Source organism: Chionomys nivalis, chromosome 1 (genome assembly GCF_950005125.1).
Source record: "Chionomys nivalis chromosome 1, mChiNiv1.1, whole genome shotgun sequence".
In the NCBI taxonomy this organism is placed as follows: domain Eukaryota; kingdom Metazoa; phylum Chordata; class Mammalia; order Rodentia; family Cricetidae; genus Chionomys; species Chionomys nivalis.
The window spans coordinates 27300305-27316785 of NC_080086.1; the positions used below are offsets into that span (position 1 = coordinate 27300305).

General features: G+C 40.6%; 1 protein-coding gene across 1 annotated transcript; it reads right to left on the reverse strand.

Moving 5' to 3' along the window:
- Positions 1 to 746: 746 nt before the first annotated feature.
- Positions 747 to 15171, reverse strand: LOC130879187 (C-type lectin domain family 4 member A-like). The gene is made up of 6 exons (XM_057777432.1): positions 14876 to 15171; positions 13454 to 13570; positions 9815 to 9916; positions 3722 to 3873; positions 2734 to 2846; positions 747 to 1182 (listed from the first exon to the last, which is right to left on the reverse strand). The coding sequence occupies exons 1-6, from the start codon at positions 14955 to 14957 to the stop codon at positions 1041 to 1043; spliced, it is 708 nt and encodes a 235-aa protein (XP_057633415.1). The 5' UTR covers positions 14958 to 15171; the 3' UTR covers positions 747 to 1040.
- Between the last annotated feature and the right edge of the window lie 1310 nt (positions 15172 to 16481).

Below are 16481 nucleotides of genomic sequence, written 5' to 3' on the forward strand. Positions count from 1 at the left end.
ATTTATGGGTAAAATTCTGGTGCACTATTGCCAGGAAACTGAACTCATACAACTGTTACATAACCCAGCACAGAAGTGCCTCCAAACACTGGCTATGGAATTACACATGATGTAGCCATCTCACTTTGGGATACATAGACTGAAACATAAAAATATCACCTAAAGATATCCATATTTATGCTCTTTGCAGTATCACTCACAAAAGTGAAAATTTGCAAACAACCTGCATGTCAGTAGATTATTGGATCATAAATTTTAATACCTATCTGTGTGTATTAGATACTAGTCCACCATAAAATGAACATCCGCTGATGTGTAACAGTGGATGACTGTGGAGGATGTTCATCTACAGGAAACAATCAAAGATGGGTCAGTGTATGACAGCACTTACAGACGATATCTGAAAATGTAAACCACAGAAATTAGAGAGAAGAATCTGGGTGGTAAGGGGTCGGATGTCGGGATCTCTGAAATGTTGAGGAAAAGACATAAACTGTCAAATAAAATCTGAGGGGCCGATATACAATAGTGATGACAATTAGCACCATCCTGTGTATCTGAACTTTCTTAGAAAGTTCTTAAGTGTTCCTAACACACACACACACAATAGCAACTATGTTAAGAAATGGATGGTGTTAAGCTGCTTTGTTTAACTATTTCACAATATATATATATATATATGTAATCCAGACATTATAATTTAAATATATAGAATTTTATTTCTCAAGTACATGTCAACGAAGCCAAAGACAGATTAAATCAGAGAAAAAAACAGATAAATGGAGAGAACATATTATACAATTGTGAGAATAAATGATGTTGACAAAAGGATCAATGTATAGTGATCTGGTTCATGGAAAATTCTAAATAAAAGGTCATTCATGAGGGAGTAGGTGGATAAACAGACAAGTATACATGATAAGCAATCACTTGTGCTGCCTAATGAAATTCTGTGGACATCTCTTCCACATGAGAAACTTTCCAGGTGTCTATGTAATGGTGGATAAAAATGCGGCCCCATGTCCATGGAGACTGCTTTTTCACAAGTATATTTTCTTCATCTGACAAACTGACTTCTGTTCTTTACTACAAGGGATGTCATTCCAGCCCCACTTAGAAAGTGGATAATTTAATATAACACATTGTTCATGGTCATTGTTGGGCTCACCTGGGTGCCAGAACCTGCAAGGAAGGAAAGAGCATCAGGTGTTTCCACAGTAATGCTGGGAAAGAGAAAGCAAGAGTAAGCAAGTCTGGGGATGAGGTTGGAATCTGTGGAAATCAGATTGTGGTGTGTACAAATCAACCATTCTCCACCACCCGTATCTGACCTTTTCCTGGAAAACAGGGCCCACCACATTCAATATTCTCTCAGCTTGTTACTTAACTGTTCTCCCAGCACACATCCCAGGGGCTACTTCATCCCTAGGTCTTGGTACCCTGGGACTGTCAATCCATGTGCTTATTTATATATTGAGAAGGTCTCTCCTTTTTCTCATATTTTAATATTTTTAATTTTACAACACTCTTATTTTACAGACTGGAGAGCTAGTTAAAATATCTAGAAAATCTACTTATTTCTGTCAAGTAGAAGAAGTAATTTAAAATCCTAGATTCCTATTTTTCTTCTCTGAAAACTGAGAATGACAACATCACTACCTATTCCTCACAACAGACATCTGACAGAATATGGGAACATAGTAAGATATTGGAGTTTTTAAATAATTACATAAACATGACACATAAAAGTATCAGATTGAGGGTTTTTGATTTATGAGAAATAATCAGTTATGATCTTGACATTAAATTTTATTATAAAGATGTAGTGGCATTTCATTTGTATTTTAATAAATAAAGCTTGCCTGAGGATCAAGGCAAAACAGCCCCACTGGTCAGCCTTACAGACCAGGCAGCAATGACGCACACCTTTAATCCCAGTAGCCACACTAGCTTGCCATAAAAACCAGGTGGTAGTGGTGCATGCCTTTAATCCCAGAACTAGAGAGAATTATAAAATGGGAGGAGACAGCACTCTGTCACAGTCTCATTCTGAGATTCCTGGAGGCAGGATCGCCATTTCAGATTGAGGTTAAGGTAAGAGCCAGTGACGGGCTGCTTTGCTTTTTAGATCTTCAGGTTGAACCCCAATTTCTCTCCCTGAGTTTTTATTAATTGTGCTTCATAAAGATATAAATGAAAGTTGAAGAGATGGCTCAGACATTAAGAATGCTTACTGTTTTTCCAGAACACGTGAGAGTAACATGTGAGAGTTCTGCTCCCAACACTCATATTGGTACAGTCACACCACCTGTGACCCCAGCTCCAGTGAACCCAACATGCTCTTATGGGCTCCATGAGCACCCACATACACCTGGCACACACTCACAGAGAGACACATATACACAGAAATAAAAACAAAAATAGATCCGACTTTTTCAAATATAGACGAGTGACTGAAAGCACAATAAAACCCCCTATCTGTAAGCACCTGGTTGGGCACCCTGGGTACCTATCATCCTACACTCTTCTAACTCAGTTCCTCATCTCTCCTGGGAGTCTCAACAACACGTGTCTCACAGGACTCCTGCGATGAGTAAACGGGGATAAAAATAACTCCATCCCCAGCACCCACACCAGGACTGAGCTGTTTTGGTTTTATGATCAACAGCTGGAACACCCTAAAGTCTTCTCATGGCACAGGACCCAGGACTCCTCTGGTAATTCTAGACTCACGTGGCACTTTCATTGTATGGCGTCTGATCAACCCATCGCCACTGTCGATGACCTGGATCTGAAAGCCCGATAAAATAAGCAGTTTTACGGTTCAGGATCTTAGTGATGAAATCCTAAGAGGAAAGAAAGACACAGCATTCAGCCTGGATTGAGGGCTTTTTTTTTTTTTCTGTTATAGATCTGTTAAGATCTCTTAAAAATTATTTTAGCTGCACATATGCAAATACATAATAATCAAATCCTAGTTCATCTTTCTAGGCTCTTAAATAGTTTTCAGATTTTAGATTAATACACAGTAATTGTACATTTCAGAGGTACATTGTGATAGTTCGACTGACATTTTTCTGGTCACATAGGGATGCGAAGACAAAGAGGATCAAGGACTGGAAGAGCTCCCACCCCTGGGAGTGCCATCTTCCCCGGCTGACCAGGACACAAAGTCATCACTCATAGGCCTGATTTTATAGACATTGAAAACAATCTCTGTCCATGGCCATAATGAATTCTCGTCTCAGACTCACTCCCCTCTTTTCTTCCCCAACACCTTTCTTGAAGGTTGTGCATGAGAGGATTTTACAGTTTTAATCATTCTCCATTCATAACTGCAGATATTTCATTTCTGATGGTTGGCTGTGACTCTCCTGATTGGATCCCCTTTCCCTAGTCAGCTCTGCGCCCTCCTCTGTTAGGCAGCTGGTACTACAGGAAGCCTTAGAGTGTGAAATCACAAACTGGTCTTTCAAACAGAAACATTCCATCCTTCCCTCCACCCTCAGGCATGGCATTTCTGTTGCCATGGTTCCTGTAGGTTGTTTAGTTCACTGGAGCAGGAGCAAGGTGTAGAATGCCCAGGCTGAAGCAACCTTTTCGGGCTACCTGATGGCAAGCCTTCTGCCAGAGCACCAGCACCCATGTCAACAAAACTCCCTCCTAGTAAAAAGGGCAGACAGCAGGCTGGGCCCAGGCCCCACTCGCTCCCAGCATGCACCTGCTCTTCCCGGCTGCGGACCACCGTCAGATGAGCACCCATGCTGGAGCACTTCTCCTCACTCTCGCTCCAAGATGCCAAGACAGTGGGAATGAAGTAGCAGTGGGAACTAAATGGCTCCCAGTCCTTTGGGCAACAGCTCCAGACTTTGTCTATGGCGAGGAAGGAGATGTAAGTGAGATGTCATGAAGTCATTTAAAAGCTACTGTGTGCTGAGACTACATAGGTGCCGGGACATCCCACTTCCTCAGATGCAACAAGGAGCACCCCACTCGGGTGCCAGGCTACCCCCGTCTCCATCCATCTGCACTAACACCAGGGCCCCTTTGTTCTTCATCAAACATGTTGTAAGTATAGCTCTTTCTATCTGTAATAACATGTATTTCTATCTCATAATTGAAAAATTGATAGAGTAGTCTTTTTAAAATGCAGTTGTTATAGTAAAATGGAGGTGACAGAGAAATCAGGAGAAACAAAACAAGAGAAGAAATCTTTCCTAATCTAAAGAAGAAGTTCTTGGGCTGGAGAAGATGGTTAAGAGCACTGTCTGATGTTCCAGAGGTCCTGAGTTCAATTCCCAGCAACCACATGGTGACTCACAACCATCCATAATGAGATCTGGTGCCCTCTTCTGCTCTACAGTCATACATGCAGGCAGACCACTGTATACACAATAAATAGATCTTTTTTTTTTTTAAGGAGTTGCCTATAAAGGTACAGAAGCATATGGAACACCAAATATATTGAACCAGAAAAGGAAGTCCCCTCACATAATAATGAAAACACTAAATATACAGAACAAGAAAGAATACTAAAAGCTGCAAGGGAAAAAGAGCAAGCAACATATAAAGGCAGATCTATCAGAATTACACCTGTTTTCACAAAAAGAGACTTTAAAAACCAGAATGGCCTAAACAGATGCTCTGCATGATCTAAGAGACTACTAATGTCAGCCCAGAATACTATACCCAGCAAAACTTTCAATTACCATAGATGGCGAAAACAAGATATTTCATGATGAAGTCAAATTCAAACAATGTCTATCCACAATTCCAGCCCTAAAGAAGACACTAGAAAAACAATTTCAACCCAAGGAAGTTAACTACACCTATGAAAACACAGGCAATAAATACTCTCACACCAGCAAAAACGAAAGAGGGGAAACACACGCATGCACACACATACCAAAATTAACAGCAACAACAAAATAACAGGAATTAACAACCATTTGTTATTGATATCTCTAACTATCGATGGACTTAATTCCCCAATAAGAAGAGACAGACTGCAAGAATGGATTCAAAAATATAATCCATCCTTCTGCATACAAAAAACACACCTCAATATCAAAGATATACATTACCTCAGAGCAAAGAGTTGAGAAAAGCTATTCCAAGCTGATGGAACTAAGAAGCAACTTGGAACAGGCATTCTAACATCTAGAAATAGACTTCGAACCAAAATTAATTAAAAGAAATGATGAATACACTTTGTACTCATCAAAGAGAAAAATCCACCAAGATGACCAAATGCAAGGGCACTCAAGTTTGTAAAAGAAACACTACTGAAGCTTAACTTATATATCTTCCCTCACACATCAATAGTGAGAGGCTGCAATACTCCACTGTCGCCAATGAATGGGTCATTCAGACAAATCCAAACAGAGAAATATTGGAACTAACAGACACTATGAACCAAATGGACCTAACAGATGACTACAGAACATTTTGCCAAACGCAAAAGAATTTACCTTCTTCTCAGCACGTCACAGAACCTTCTCCAAAATCAAACACATCGTCAGTCACAAAGGAAGTCTCAACAGATATAAGAAAATTGAAATAACTCCCAGAATCTTATCAGACTACCACTAATTAAAACTGGGTTTCAACAGCTACAGAAACAACAGAAAGCCTACAGACGCACTGTAGCTGAACAACTCTCTACTAAATGACTGCTGTGTCAAGGCAGAATAAAGAAAGAAACAGAAGACTTCCTAGAATTTAATGATAATAAATGCATAGCATGCCCAAGTCTAAGGGACACAATGAAAGTGCTGCTAAGAGGAAATTTCATAGCAATACATATGCCTACAAAAAGAAAATGGAGAGCTCTCATGCCAGCAACTTAACAGCACACATGAAAGCTCTAGAATAAAAACAAATACATGCAAGAGGAGGAGATGGCAGGAAATAATCAATCCAGGGGCTGAAATCATCAAAATAGAAGCAAAGAGAACAATACAAAGAGTCACTTCTTTGAGAAAATTAACAAGATAGGAAAACCCTTATCCAGACTAACTAAAAGGTGGAGAGAGAGTATCCAAATTAACAAAATCAGAAACAAAAAAAAAAGGTGAACATAAAGAAAGATACTGAGGAAATCCAAAGAATCATTAGGTTATACTTTAAAAATCTATACTTCACAAAACTGGAAAATCAAAAAGAAATGGATAATTTTCTTGATAGATACCACTTACCAAAGTTAAGTAAAAATCTGATAAATAATTTAAATGACCTATAACCCCTACGGAAATAGAAGCAGTTATTAAAAGTATCCTGACAAAAAAAAAAAAAAAAACAAAACAAAAAAAACAAAACAAAAAAAAAAACAGGACCAGACAGTTTTAGCATGGAATTCTACCAACCTTTCAAACAGCTAATGCCAATACTCCTCCAATTATTCCACAAAATGGAAGCATAAGAAACATTGCCGAATTCTTTTTATGAAACCACAAACTCCATGATACCCAAACCACACAAAGATTTAGCAAAGGAAGATAATTACAGAGCAATTTCCCTCATGAGCATACATGCAAAAATACTCAATGAAATACTCCCAAACCATATCCAAGAACTCATCAAAAAACATTATGCACTGTGATCAAGTCAGCTTCATCCCAGAGATGCAGGGATCATTCAAGATATGAAAATCAATCAGTATTATCCGCCATATCAACAAAGTGAAAAAAAACACATGATTATCTCATTAGATACTGAAAAAGCCTTTGATAAAATCCAATGTCCTTTCATGTTAAAAGTCTCAGAATGTATGTTTAGGGATACAAGAGATATACCTGAACATAATAAAGGCAATTTGCAGCAAGCCTATAGCCAACATCAAATTAAATGGAGAAAAACTCAAAACAATTCATATAAAATCAGAAACAAAACAAGGCTGTGCACTCTCTCCGTATCTATTCAACACAGTACTTGAAGTTTTAGCTACAGAAATAAGACAACTAAAGAAGACTGGAAAGAAACAAATTAGAAAGAAGTCAAAGTATTGTCATGTGCAAATGATATGATGGTATACATAAGTGACCCCAAAAATGCTACCAGGTAACTTTCACAGATGATAAACACCTTCAATAAAATCAGTAGCCCTCCTGCAAATGACAAACAGGCTGAGAAAGAAATCCGGTCAACAACACTTTTCACAATAGCCAAAAAACAATATAAAATATCTTTGGGGTAACTCTAGCCCAGCAAGTGAAAGACTTGTATGACAAAAACTTCAAGTCTTTGAAGAAAGAAATTGAAGATATCAGAAAATGAAAAGGTCTCCCGTGCTCATGGATCAGTAGGATAATAGAGTAAAATGGCCAGCTTACCGAAAGCAAAGTACAGATTCAATGCAATCACCATCAAAGTTTCAAAACAATTCTTTACAGACGTTGGAAAGACAATTCTCAACTTCATATGGAAGAACAAAAAAAAAAACAAAAAAAAAAAACAAAAAAAAACAACAACAAAAAATAAAAACAGGATACTTAAAACAATCCTGTACAATAAAAGAACTTCCAGAGGTATCACCATCCCTCATTTCAAGGTGTACTACAGAGGTGTAGTAATAAAAGCTGCACGATATTGGCATAACAACAGACACATTGATCAATAGAATTCAATAGAAGACCCAGGCATAAATCCATACACCTATAGTCACCTGATTTTTTTTTTTAAATAGAAGCCAGAAATAAACAATGGGGGAAAAAGCATCTTACTAATGATGCTGGTCTAACTGAATGTCTGCATGTAGAAGAATGCAAATAGATCCACATCTAAAAGCCTGCACAAAACTCAAATACAAGTAAAGTTAATGATAGCATGAGAGTCTACCTCTTCAACACTACCTCCGGAGTTCAAGGAAGAGATCCATAGCAAAGTAAAACTGAGCTTGAGGGTTTTATAACTGAGGAGTACAGAATAAACTCACACATGCTGTTCTGGTCCTGTCCTTTATTGTTCTTCCTTGAGTTTCAAAGATCTATTATTTATATACACATACAACAGCAATAGAGAGGTCACCAGGCTATTTCTCAGGGTCACAAAGTATTCTTTGTAGATACAATAAGAGACACACAGAGCAATAACTTGTCAGCTTTTTTACGGCCCAGGGTTGCAGCTGTGGCTGGAAAAAGCTTCAGCTTTTTGTAAAGGGGAAGGGGGTCACAAAGGGAAGAAACTAAAGCAAAGAGAAATATAAGGAGGAGGCAAAGAATTCATGTACTATTCTACATTTCTTAAGTGTGACTAAATTTATAGGCTAAAAGTTTGTGATCAATAAAACGTGAAAAAGGCAAAACACCTTTTTCCATCCTACTGCAAAGATACTTGCTAAACTATGTTTGTGCAGCTTTATTCATAATAGCAAGAAACTAGAAACAACCTAGACGTTTCTCAGAAGAATGGTTAAAGAAACTGTGGTGTATGTACACAGTAGAGTACCACTCAGCTGTTTAAAAAATGATGCTGTGAAATTTAGAGGCAAATGCATGGAACTAGAGAAAAATTATCCTGAGTTAGCTAACCCAGACCATAAAGACAAACATGACATTACTCACTTATAAGTGAATATTAGCTATTGTTTCAAGGATAATCATGCTACTACAATCCATAGACCCAGAGAGGCTAAGTACCAAGGGGCATCTCCCTGGGAAGGGGAAATAGAATAGATTTTGTGGGTAGACTGAGGGTGGACGGGGATAGGAACAGGAGGGATCACGGTGGAGGGTGGAGAGAGGGGGTACTGAAACGTCTGGAATCTGTGCGGGTGACCCTAGTAAAGATTTCTAGTAATGGGTGATATGAAGCCTGAACTTGCCATCTTCTGTAACCAGGCTAAGACTTTCAGTGGCGGAACTGGGACTCCAACCTAGCCACAAAACTTTGACCTATAATTTATTCTACCTGTAAGATGTGTTGGAGTAAAAGTGTGACAGAACTTGTAGGAGTAGCCAACCAGTGACTGGTCCAACTTGAGGTCCACGCCACAAAAGGGAGCCCATGCCCAACACTGCCTAGATGATCAGGAACCTGAAACTGAATGGCTCAGAGATCTACGGTAGAACCAAACCCAAAAAATACAAAATAAAAGCAAAAGTCAAGGAAATTATTCCTAATAATATTCTGCTATATTCATAGATTGGTGGCTAGCCCAATTGTCATCAGAGAGGTTTCATCTAGCAACTGATGGAGCAGATGCAGAGACCTGCAGCCAAACTTTAGATGGAGCTTGAAGAAGCCTGCAGAAGAGGGGGAGGAAAGTTTGTAGGAGCCGGAGAGGTTAAGGATACCAGGCTGCACACATTTGTTATGGTTGTGTAGCTTAGTGTTCTTGTGGGACTTCTAACAGTGGAACAGGGGGTGTCTCTGACTCTTTCACTATTCTTGGGAACCTTTTCATCCTACTGGGTTGCGTTGGTCAGCCTTGATATGATGGTATGCGCCTAGTCTTATTTGTTATACCATGTTCAGTTGCTATCCCTGAGAGATTTGCTCCTTTTTGGAGGTAAATGGAAGAGTGGATCTGGGGGAGTGGGGAGGTGGAGAAGAGAACTGAGAGGAGTGGAGAGAGGGAGAACTGTGATGTAATGGATGAGAGAAAAATAAATGGAAAGAAAGGGGGAAGGAAAGAAATGAAGGAAGAAAGGAAGAGAGAGATGGAATGGAAGGAAGGAAGGAAGGAAGGAAGGAAGGAAGGAAGGAAGGAAGGAAGGAAGGAAGGAAGGAAGGAAGGAAGGAAGGAAGGAAGATCTATATGGAACAATTCCACTCTATAGCCAGAAACCAAACTCTTAGGCACATTAATTCTTACCTTCTATGTGTGAATTGTCTTTTGTGCAATTCAATCCTGTGTAAGTTAGATCTTTTATGGCTTTTTTTTCTTCAAGAAGTTGAGAGTACTTTTGAAAATAAACTGTAAAACAAACAAACAAAAACAGAACCAATATGTCTCATTTTCATGAAAGAATTGTGACTCTCTACATTCTACTTACCAGCACACAGATCTATTAAGTCCTGATTACCTAAGTAGACAGGGCTTGACTACAATCCCCATAACCCCACTGTCAATGGAGTCCTCAGCCTCCTATTTAGAAATCACAGGTCCTTCCAGGACTCATAGAAAGACCAGTGATTTAAAAGGCAGAATGGGTCTGTTGTCATGGCTCTAAAGGGAGTTAATCCTACCCTTCAGTGCTTAATGTAAGATGAAAATGCAAACTCTCGGGGGAGGGGAAGCAGACATAGACACTCATATTTAAGGATGTAAACTGCCTTGGCTTTGGGAGGGAAGGGGATTAGCTAATTCTGGGTAGCTCTAGGTATTTTAGAATGTGAAACAAAGAATAACCCAGCATGTATCTATGGATCCATGTTTTTCTCCTTAAACCCCCTTCACCTTGACAGACGCACTCCTCTGTGCACACACTCTCACTCTCTCCTTGTTTGAAGCTGACTGGCTTCTCTAGAGCTGAATTTCTTCACTTTCCTTCCTGTGTCCTCATCCTTCTCACCCCATCACATTTGCCTTCTCCATTTCACTAACAAGTTTGAAATGAATCCTCAGTAATATCCCAGGGCACATATCAGCCATCTTGCTACTGGACTTGATCCCACTTCTCTTTCTGCTCAGCTCTCACGCCATTGCTCTGTCTTGGTTTTGGCTCACCATTTTTACCATCACTTCTTGTCTCCTTATAATCTCTTCTCCCTCCATCCACCCCTATAAAATGTCACACTTCTTACAGTCTTGTTATTGTGCCTCCTCCTCGTGCAGAATCTTCCTAAGAGATGTCATGTATTGCTATGGTTTCGCCTGCTTCCTATGTGTGCAGGATTCTGTGCTCACTAAACACAAACATTAGATTTGACACAGTATGCCCAAAACTCAAATCAGTACCTACCAACTTAAACCTGTGACTTATTGTTTACTGTCTACCTCTTTGAATGACTTCATGGTTGCTGTTGCAGAGTTCACATCATCAGAATATTGAAGTCACACTGCACTTCTTGGACCTCTTAATCCCTGGATCCTGATAGTCACCAAGAACCTATTTCCTTGGTCCTGTGCCCTTTACCATTCATGCCACCTCCTCTCGTGTCCTTCAGACTCTTACAGCATTATTAGGTTACAAGCTGCCCTTCCCATTTCTCTCTTTGTTCTAATGGCTTCGTTTTCAGATTTCTGCAAAAGTGCCATTGATAATCTAAATTTAGCTGTGTTGCTTCTATAGTTGGAATGTTGCAAAGGTTCTCCATGACTATGAGGCTTTGCAAAAAAAAAAAAAGAAAAACCCACAGCTTTTAACTTCTGTATCCACACACTGTTGCAATATGATTTTGAAATTTTCCCAGTGAACAAAGAAAGAAGAAAGGAAGAAAGGAAGAAAGGAAGAAAGGAAGAAAGGAAGAAAGAAAGAAAGAAAGAAAGAAAGAAAGAAAGAAAGAAAGAGAAAGAAAAGAAAAAAAGGTAAAGTCTTCTGTGTGAGCTGCCTCAAAGACTTTCTTTAGCCAAGAGAATGTGCAAAGTCCACTCTGATTTACTTGTAAGTTAACTGTTTTAAAGATTTATTTATTTATTATATACAGTATTCTATCTACCTGTAGCCAGAAGAGGAGAGACCAGATCTCATTACAGATGAATGTGAACCACCATGTGGGTGCTGTGAATTGAACTCAGGACCTCTGGAAGAGCAGCCAGTGCTCTTAACCACTCAGTCATTTCTGCAGCCCTCATGTTAATTTTTGAGAAGCCTGGCTCGTGGTCACCTTTAATCTTGGAAGTCTGCAATCTGCTATGTAAACAAGCCCAGGCCATTCCAAGGAATTGTATAAAGGTGGATTATACTGTTAGTCATTCCAGCTGTCTCCTCTTTCCAGAAGCTGAGGTGCCTGGACGTGTAACTGACCACATACACATGCCTAAGTTCAGCTAGGACCAGAGGAGCCACTCAGTGGAGATTGGCCTAAATTGCCATACCGTAGAAGCATAAGATAAATAAGTCATCTTAGCTCATTAATTTTATGCCAATTTATTTAGCAAAAAAAACATACTTAATAAAAAACTATATTATTAGGACTAAAAACTAAGTCTTTCATAAAGGAGTACCGCAATGCTCTGATCCTGCTTTGTCTACCTAGGGAAATGTCATTTCTCCACTTAGCATTGTGTGCTTCAGCTATTCAGGTTTCTGTCTCACACAGCTCTGTGACGTTCTTGATATATAGCTCTAGATGTCGCCTCTTCTAGGAAATCTGTCTCCACAAGACTTCCTGGACAGTGCTGCAGTTTTTCTTCATTATTTTTTTCAACACAGTTTTTATATGTTCCCAGATAGCCCCACACTTGCTGTCCTCCTATCTCAACATCCTGAGTAGCTGGTACGAATGTGTGACTGCACCTGGCTGCCACTGATTCTGGAGAAGAGTCCGGGTTCTCGTGTGTGACACACAGTAAACAGCTACTACTTGATACTGCCTGATGAACGAGTGAGTAAAACATCCTAAATATACTAGTTTGCATGCATTTAAACTTTTCAGAGCTTCTCTAATCTTTGATGAGCAGAAATTCACCCATTTGCTCAGTTGGCTTGTATATTTTACTCATCCTGGGCAGGACAGAAGCAATTAGGAATTAGCTGAAGATATTTCTTGGTTAATTACTTCCCAGCTCCTTCTTGTCCACAAGCTCATCCCAAGATGAAGGAGACCTCGTCACATACAGCTTGTCTACATACACAGCTTGTCTGCACACACAGCTTGTCTGCACACACATCTTCTCTGCACACACAGCTCATCTGCACACACAGCTTGTCTACACACACAGCTCGTCTGCACACACAGCTTGTCTACACACACATCTTCTCTGCACACGCAGCTTGTCTGCACACGCAGCTTGTCTGCATACATAGCTTGTCTGCACACAGCTTGTCTGCACACACAGCTTGTCTACACACACAGCTCGTCTGCACACACAGCTCGTCTGCACATACATCTTGTCTACACACACAGCTTGTCTGCACACACAGCTTGTCTGCACACACAGCTTATCTGCACACATACAGCTTGTCTTCACACACAGCTTGTCTGCACACACAGCTTGTCTGCACACACAGCTTGTCTGCACACACAGCTTGACTTCGACTTCTCAATGCCAATGAGAAAATATAGATTTGATCTCCCAGTCTAGCAAAGACAACACTCCACAGAGTTCACTCCACAACCCCACAAACACTCATAAATACACTTCAGTTTCCCTAGTGAGAAAGAATACTTTTATCCCAAGACAATAGCTAAATCCAAGGGCAAAGTAAAAGTCACAATTCAATCCCTTGAATTATTTTTTTCCTCAGAGAATATCTCTTCTTCGTATTCTGTTAAATGTCAAGGGATACAGTGGAACCTCCCTTCACCTAAGGCAGACATCGCCCAGTGGTTCGCTTGGGATACTTACAGATAAAAGCAACTAAGAATGAGATGGCCAACAGCAGGAAAAGGGCCATCAGTGATGTAAAAAGCAGCGAAGGAAAACCAGGCTTACTTAGATGCGGGCTGGGCTTCACTTTGGGAGCTGGAAAGAGAACCACAATCATTTCATGAGTAATAAGTTCCATCCTCCCTCCTCATCTCCATTCTCCTCCACATCTCATAATTACTAACATGTGGATATTTAATTAATAGAAAAATAATGTCCACTATAAAAACATTACAAAGAATAAATGCACACAGTATTGAAATAACCAATATTAGTATTTTGAGATCTGAAAAATAATTTGAATATATATGTATGTATATATACATACAAATATACTCACAAAAACACTTTGATGGGGTTTTTTTGGGGTGGTGGTTGGAGGTGTAATGAGCTAAGCTTCCACTATGTAGACCAGGCTGGTCTGGAACTCATATGTAGTCCAGGCTGGCCTCAAATCCGCAGTGATCCTCCTGCCTCTGCCTCAGGAGTGCTGGAATTACACCGCACTGGTCCTTTCAGCAAATGTGAAAGAACGCACACACACTGCTGTTGCACAAGGCAACACAACATAAATACTGCCGTCTGGCCTACGATTTCTCTTTTACACAGTATCATAAGTACATTTTTTTAAAGACAGGGTTTCTCTGGGTAACAGCCCTAGCTGTCTTGGAACTCGTCTGTAGACCTTGCTGGCCTCAAACTCACAGAGATCTGCCTGCCTCCCGAGTGCTGGGATTAAAGGTGTGTCCCACCACCACTCAGCATAAGCGCATTTTCATATCATCATGTGTTCTTGGTGTTCTTTGCTGTGGTTGCCACACTAGGTATTCAAATAACTTCCAGACTGCCCAAACGTTAAAGACACATGTACAATAAGAGCTAACTATCTCTAATTGTATTCCACTTCTTTAGCATAAGGCTAGTCTGCTAGTCCAGTCTTGTGGCTGGAAAACAGTTGCTAGATGAAGGTACAGTTTAGTGGTAGAGCAATTGCCTACTGAGGGAGAAGCTCTGCTTTGATCCACAGTATAAAAGAAAAAGTTCCTTCAAGAAAAAAAAAAGCTCCAAACACAGAAACAGTTTTCATAAAGTTGCAACATCCTGTCAAGCATAGAGGGGAGTGCTCAATATTGAAAAGTATTATTTCATTTTCTGTTCATTTTTATATAGCTGGAAAGGCAGCAAGGTGCAAGGAATAATTACTGTAAACAGAAAGTGCAAAACAAATGCCAAGAAAACTTTTCTTTCCCACTAGACAGCTCTACCGTCCTAAAGTCACTGCAAACAATTCAACCCACTGCGACTCCAGTCAAATCTCAGTCAAGAGCACTCAGAGAATCAGTAACCAACATCACCCTTCCTTCATCTTCCCCCTTACATTAAGTTCAGAATATTTTTTACCTGTAGCAGAATCTGAGTAGGGGCCTGAGGAGTTGGATTCATTCTTGAATTTCACTTCTGCATACGTGATTTCTGAAGCCATATCAAGAAAAGACCTGCCTCCCTCAGGTAACGCACCTCGTCTCCTCCCAAAGACTCGTAGTGTGTGAGAACCGAACACGGTGATAAGTTGTCATATTACACAATTGTATAAAAGAAGAGGAATTTCCCTCTGGGATATATCACGTGAGGATGAGAAACCCCAACACAGAATCACTTGGGCCACACACGCAGAGTCGCAACATCTTAAAACAGGAAAATAAGAATTGCAGCATTTAAACCTCCTCAGCTACTATGCAAATCTATAAAGTGGGAACTCAAAGGGGGAAGGAAAGAAACAGGAAGGAGGGGAGAAGAGGAACCATGCCCTCACAGAACTCTGTCCTAAAACGCTCTGCAGCAAACATAAATTCATGCCCATCTATAAGCAAAAAATGGTTTCGGACGAAACCAGACAACGTGAGCAAACGCTTAAGACACAAAGACATCCATTTTGACGGAACAGGCAAATTCTGATACCACATCCTTGGTCTCCTCACCATTGTGTGGGCTCCCACTTCCCCCTCAGCTGCCTCCAGCAGCGGGAAGGCAAGGCTCAATCCGGTTGTTTCTGAAGCTGCACCTGAGTACGTAAGTGAGTTCATAATTCGCTGCATGGGCCGCTCCACTCACGGTGCTACTGGCCACATCCTGAAAGAGCTCTGGCTAGCAGCTGTGGGAGGAAGCTGTCTCTCTCCTGGTGCCTCTCTTGTCTGGCTCCCTGCCCTGCTCTGTTGGGACAATTAATGGGTTGTGAGAATTAATGGATCACAATACATGGGAGGGGAAACAAACTAGCTGCTAAAATTGGGATCACTTGAGTTCCTCCTGCAGAAAACTGCTAGCTCGGACCCACATGCGCGGCCTTCATCTCTTCCAAACACTCCCCTTCTTGGGATTTCCTCTAGCTACTCCCGTGTTCACACACATAGCAAGCAAACAGCAGGTGCATAAGCCTGTGTGTGTGTGTGTGTGTGTGTGTGTGTGTGTGTATTTCTAGGTTTTCTCTCCAGTTTGTATCCAAACATACCAAAAACTATTACCCCCATTTTAATGTGATGCCACAGGTTTCATTTTATTTCCCAAATTTCTGCATTTCTAACACAGATCTGTGGCTTTAAAAAAAAAACTATGTACATTATCTAGACTGCTGGCTCTCAAGTGGTAATCTCTAGGATGCTGCCCATCGCCCTCCCACATCCTCCACTACGCCTGCCTCTCCAGGATGGGATCCAGCCTCAGGTCGAGCCTATGGCCTACATCCCCTGCACTGATGCCTTCCTCCTTTAGCTGGATGTTCTCTCTCAGGACCAGACACCTTGCTGAAGTTCTCACCACATGGCTAAGGAAAGCCTCCTTCACCAGGCTTGTCCTCTGACTCCTGGTACTAATCCCTGAGGCGTCTCCACTTCCCCCTGAGGCTTTAGCAGTCTGCCAAGGTCACCTCTATAGGCAGAAGCCCCCATCACTCTTGAAGGTATTGAGGGGCAATACAGAGCTATACCCCAAGTAGACAGCACCCTTACCT

Coding starts and splice junctions, on each gene's coding strand:
- LOC130879187 (XM_057777432.1), bottom strand. CDS start 14,957: ATGGCTTCAGAAATCACGTATGCAGAAGTGAAATTCAAGAATGAATCC. Junction 9,917..13,453: donor ATTCTTAGTTGCTTTTATCT/GTAAGTATCCCA, acceptor TTTGTTTTACAG/TTTATTTTCAAAAGTACTCT. Junction 2,847..3,721: donor TCCGCAGCCGGGAAGAGCAG/GTGCATGCTGGG, acceptor CTTTCCTCTTAG/GATTTCATCACTAAGATCCT.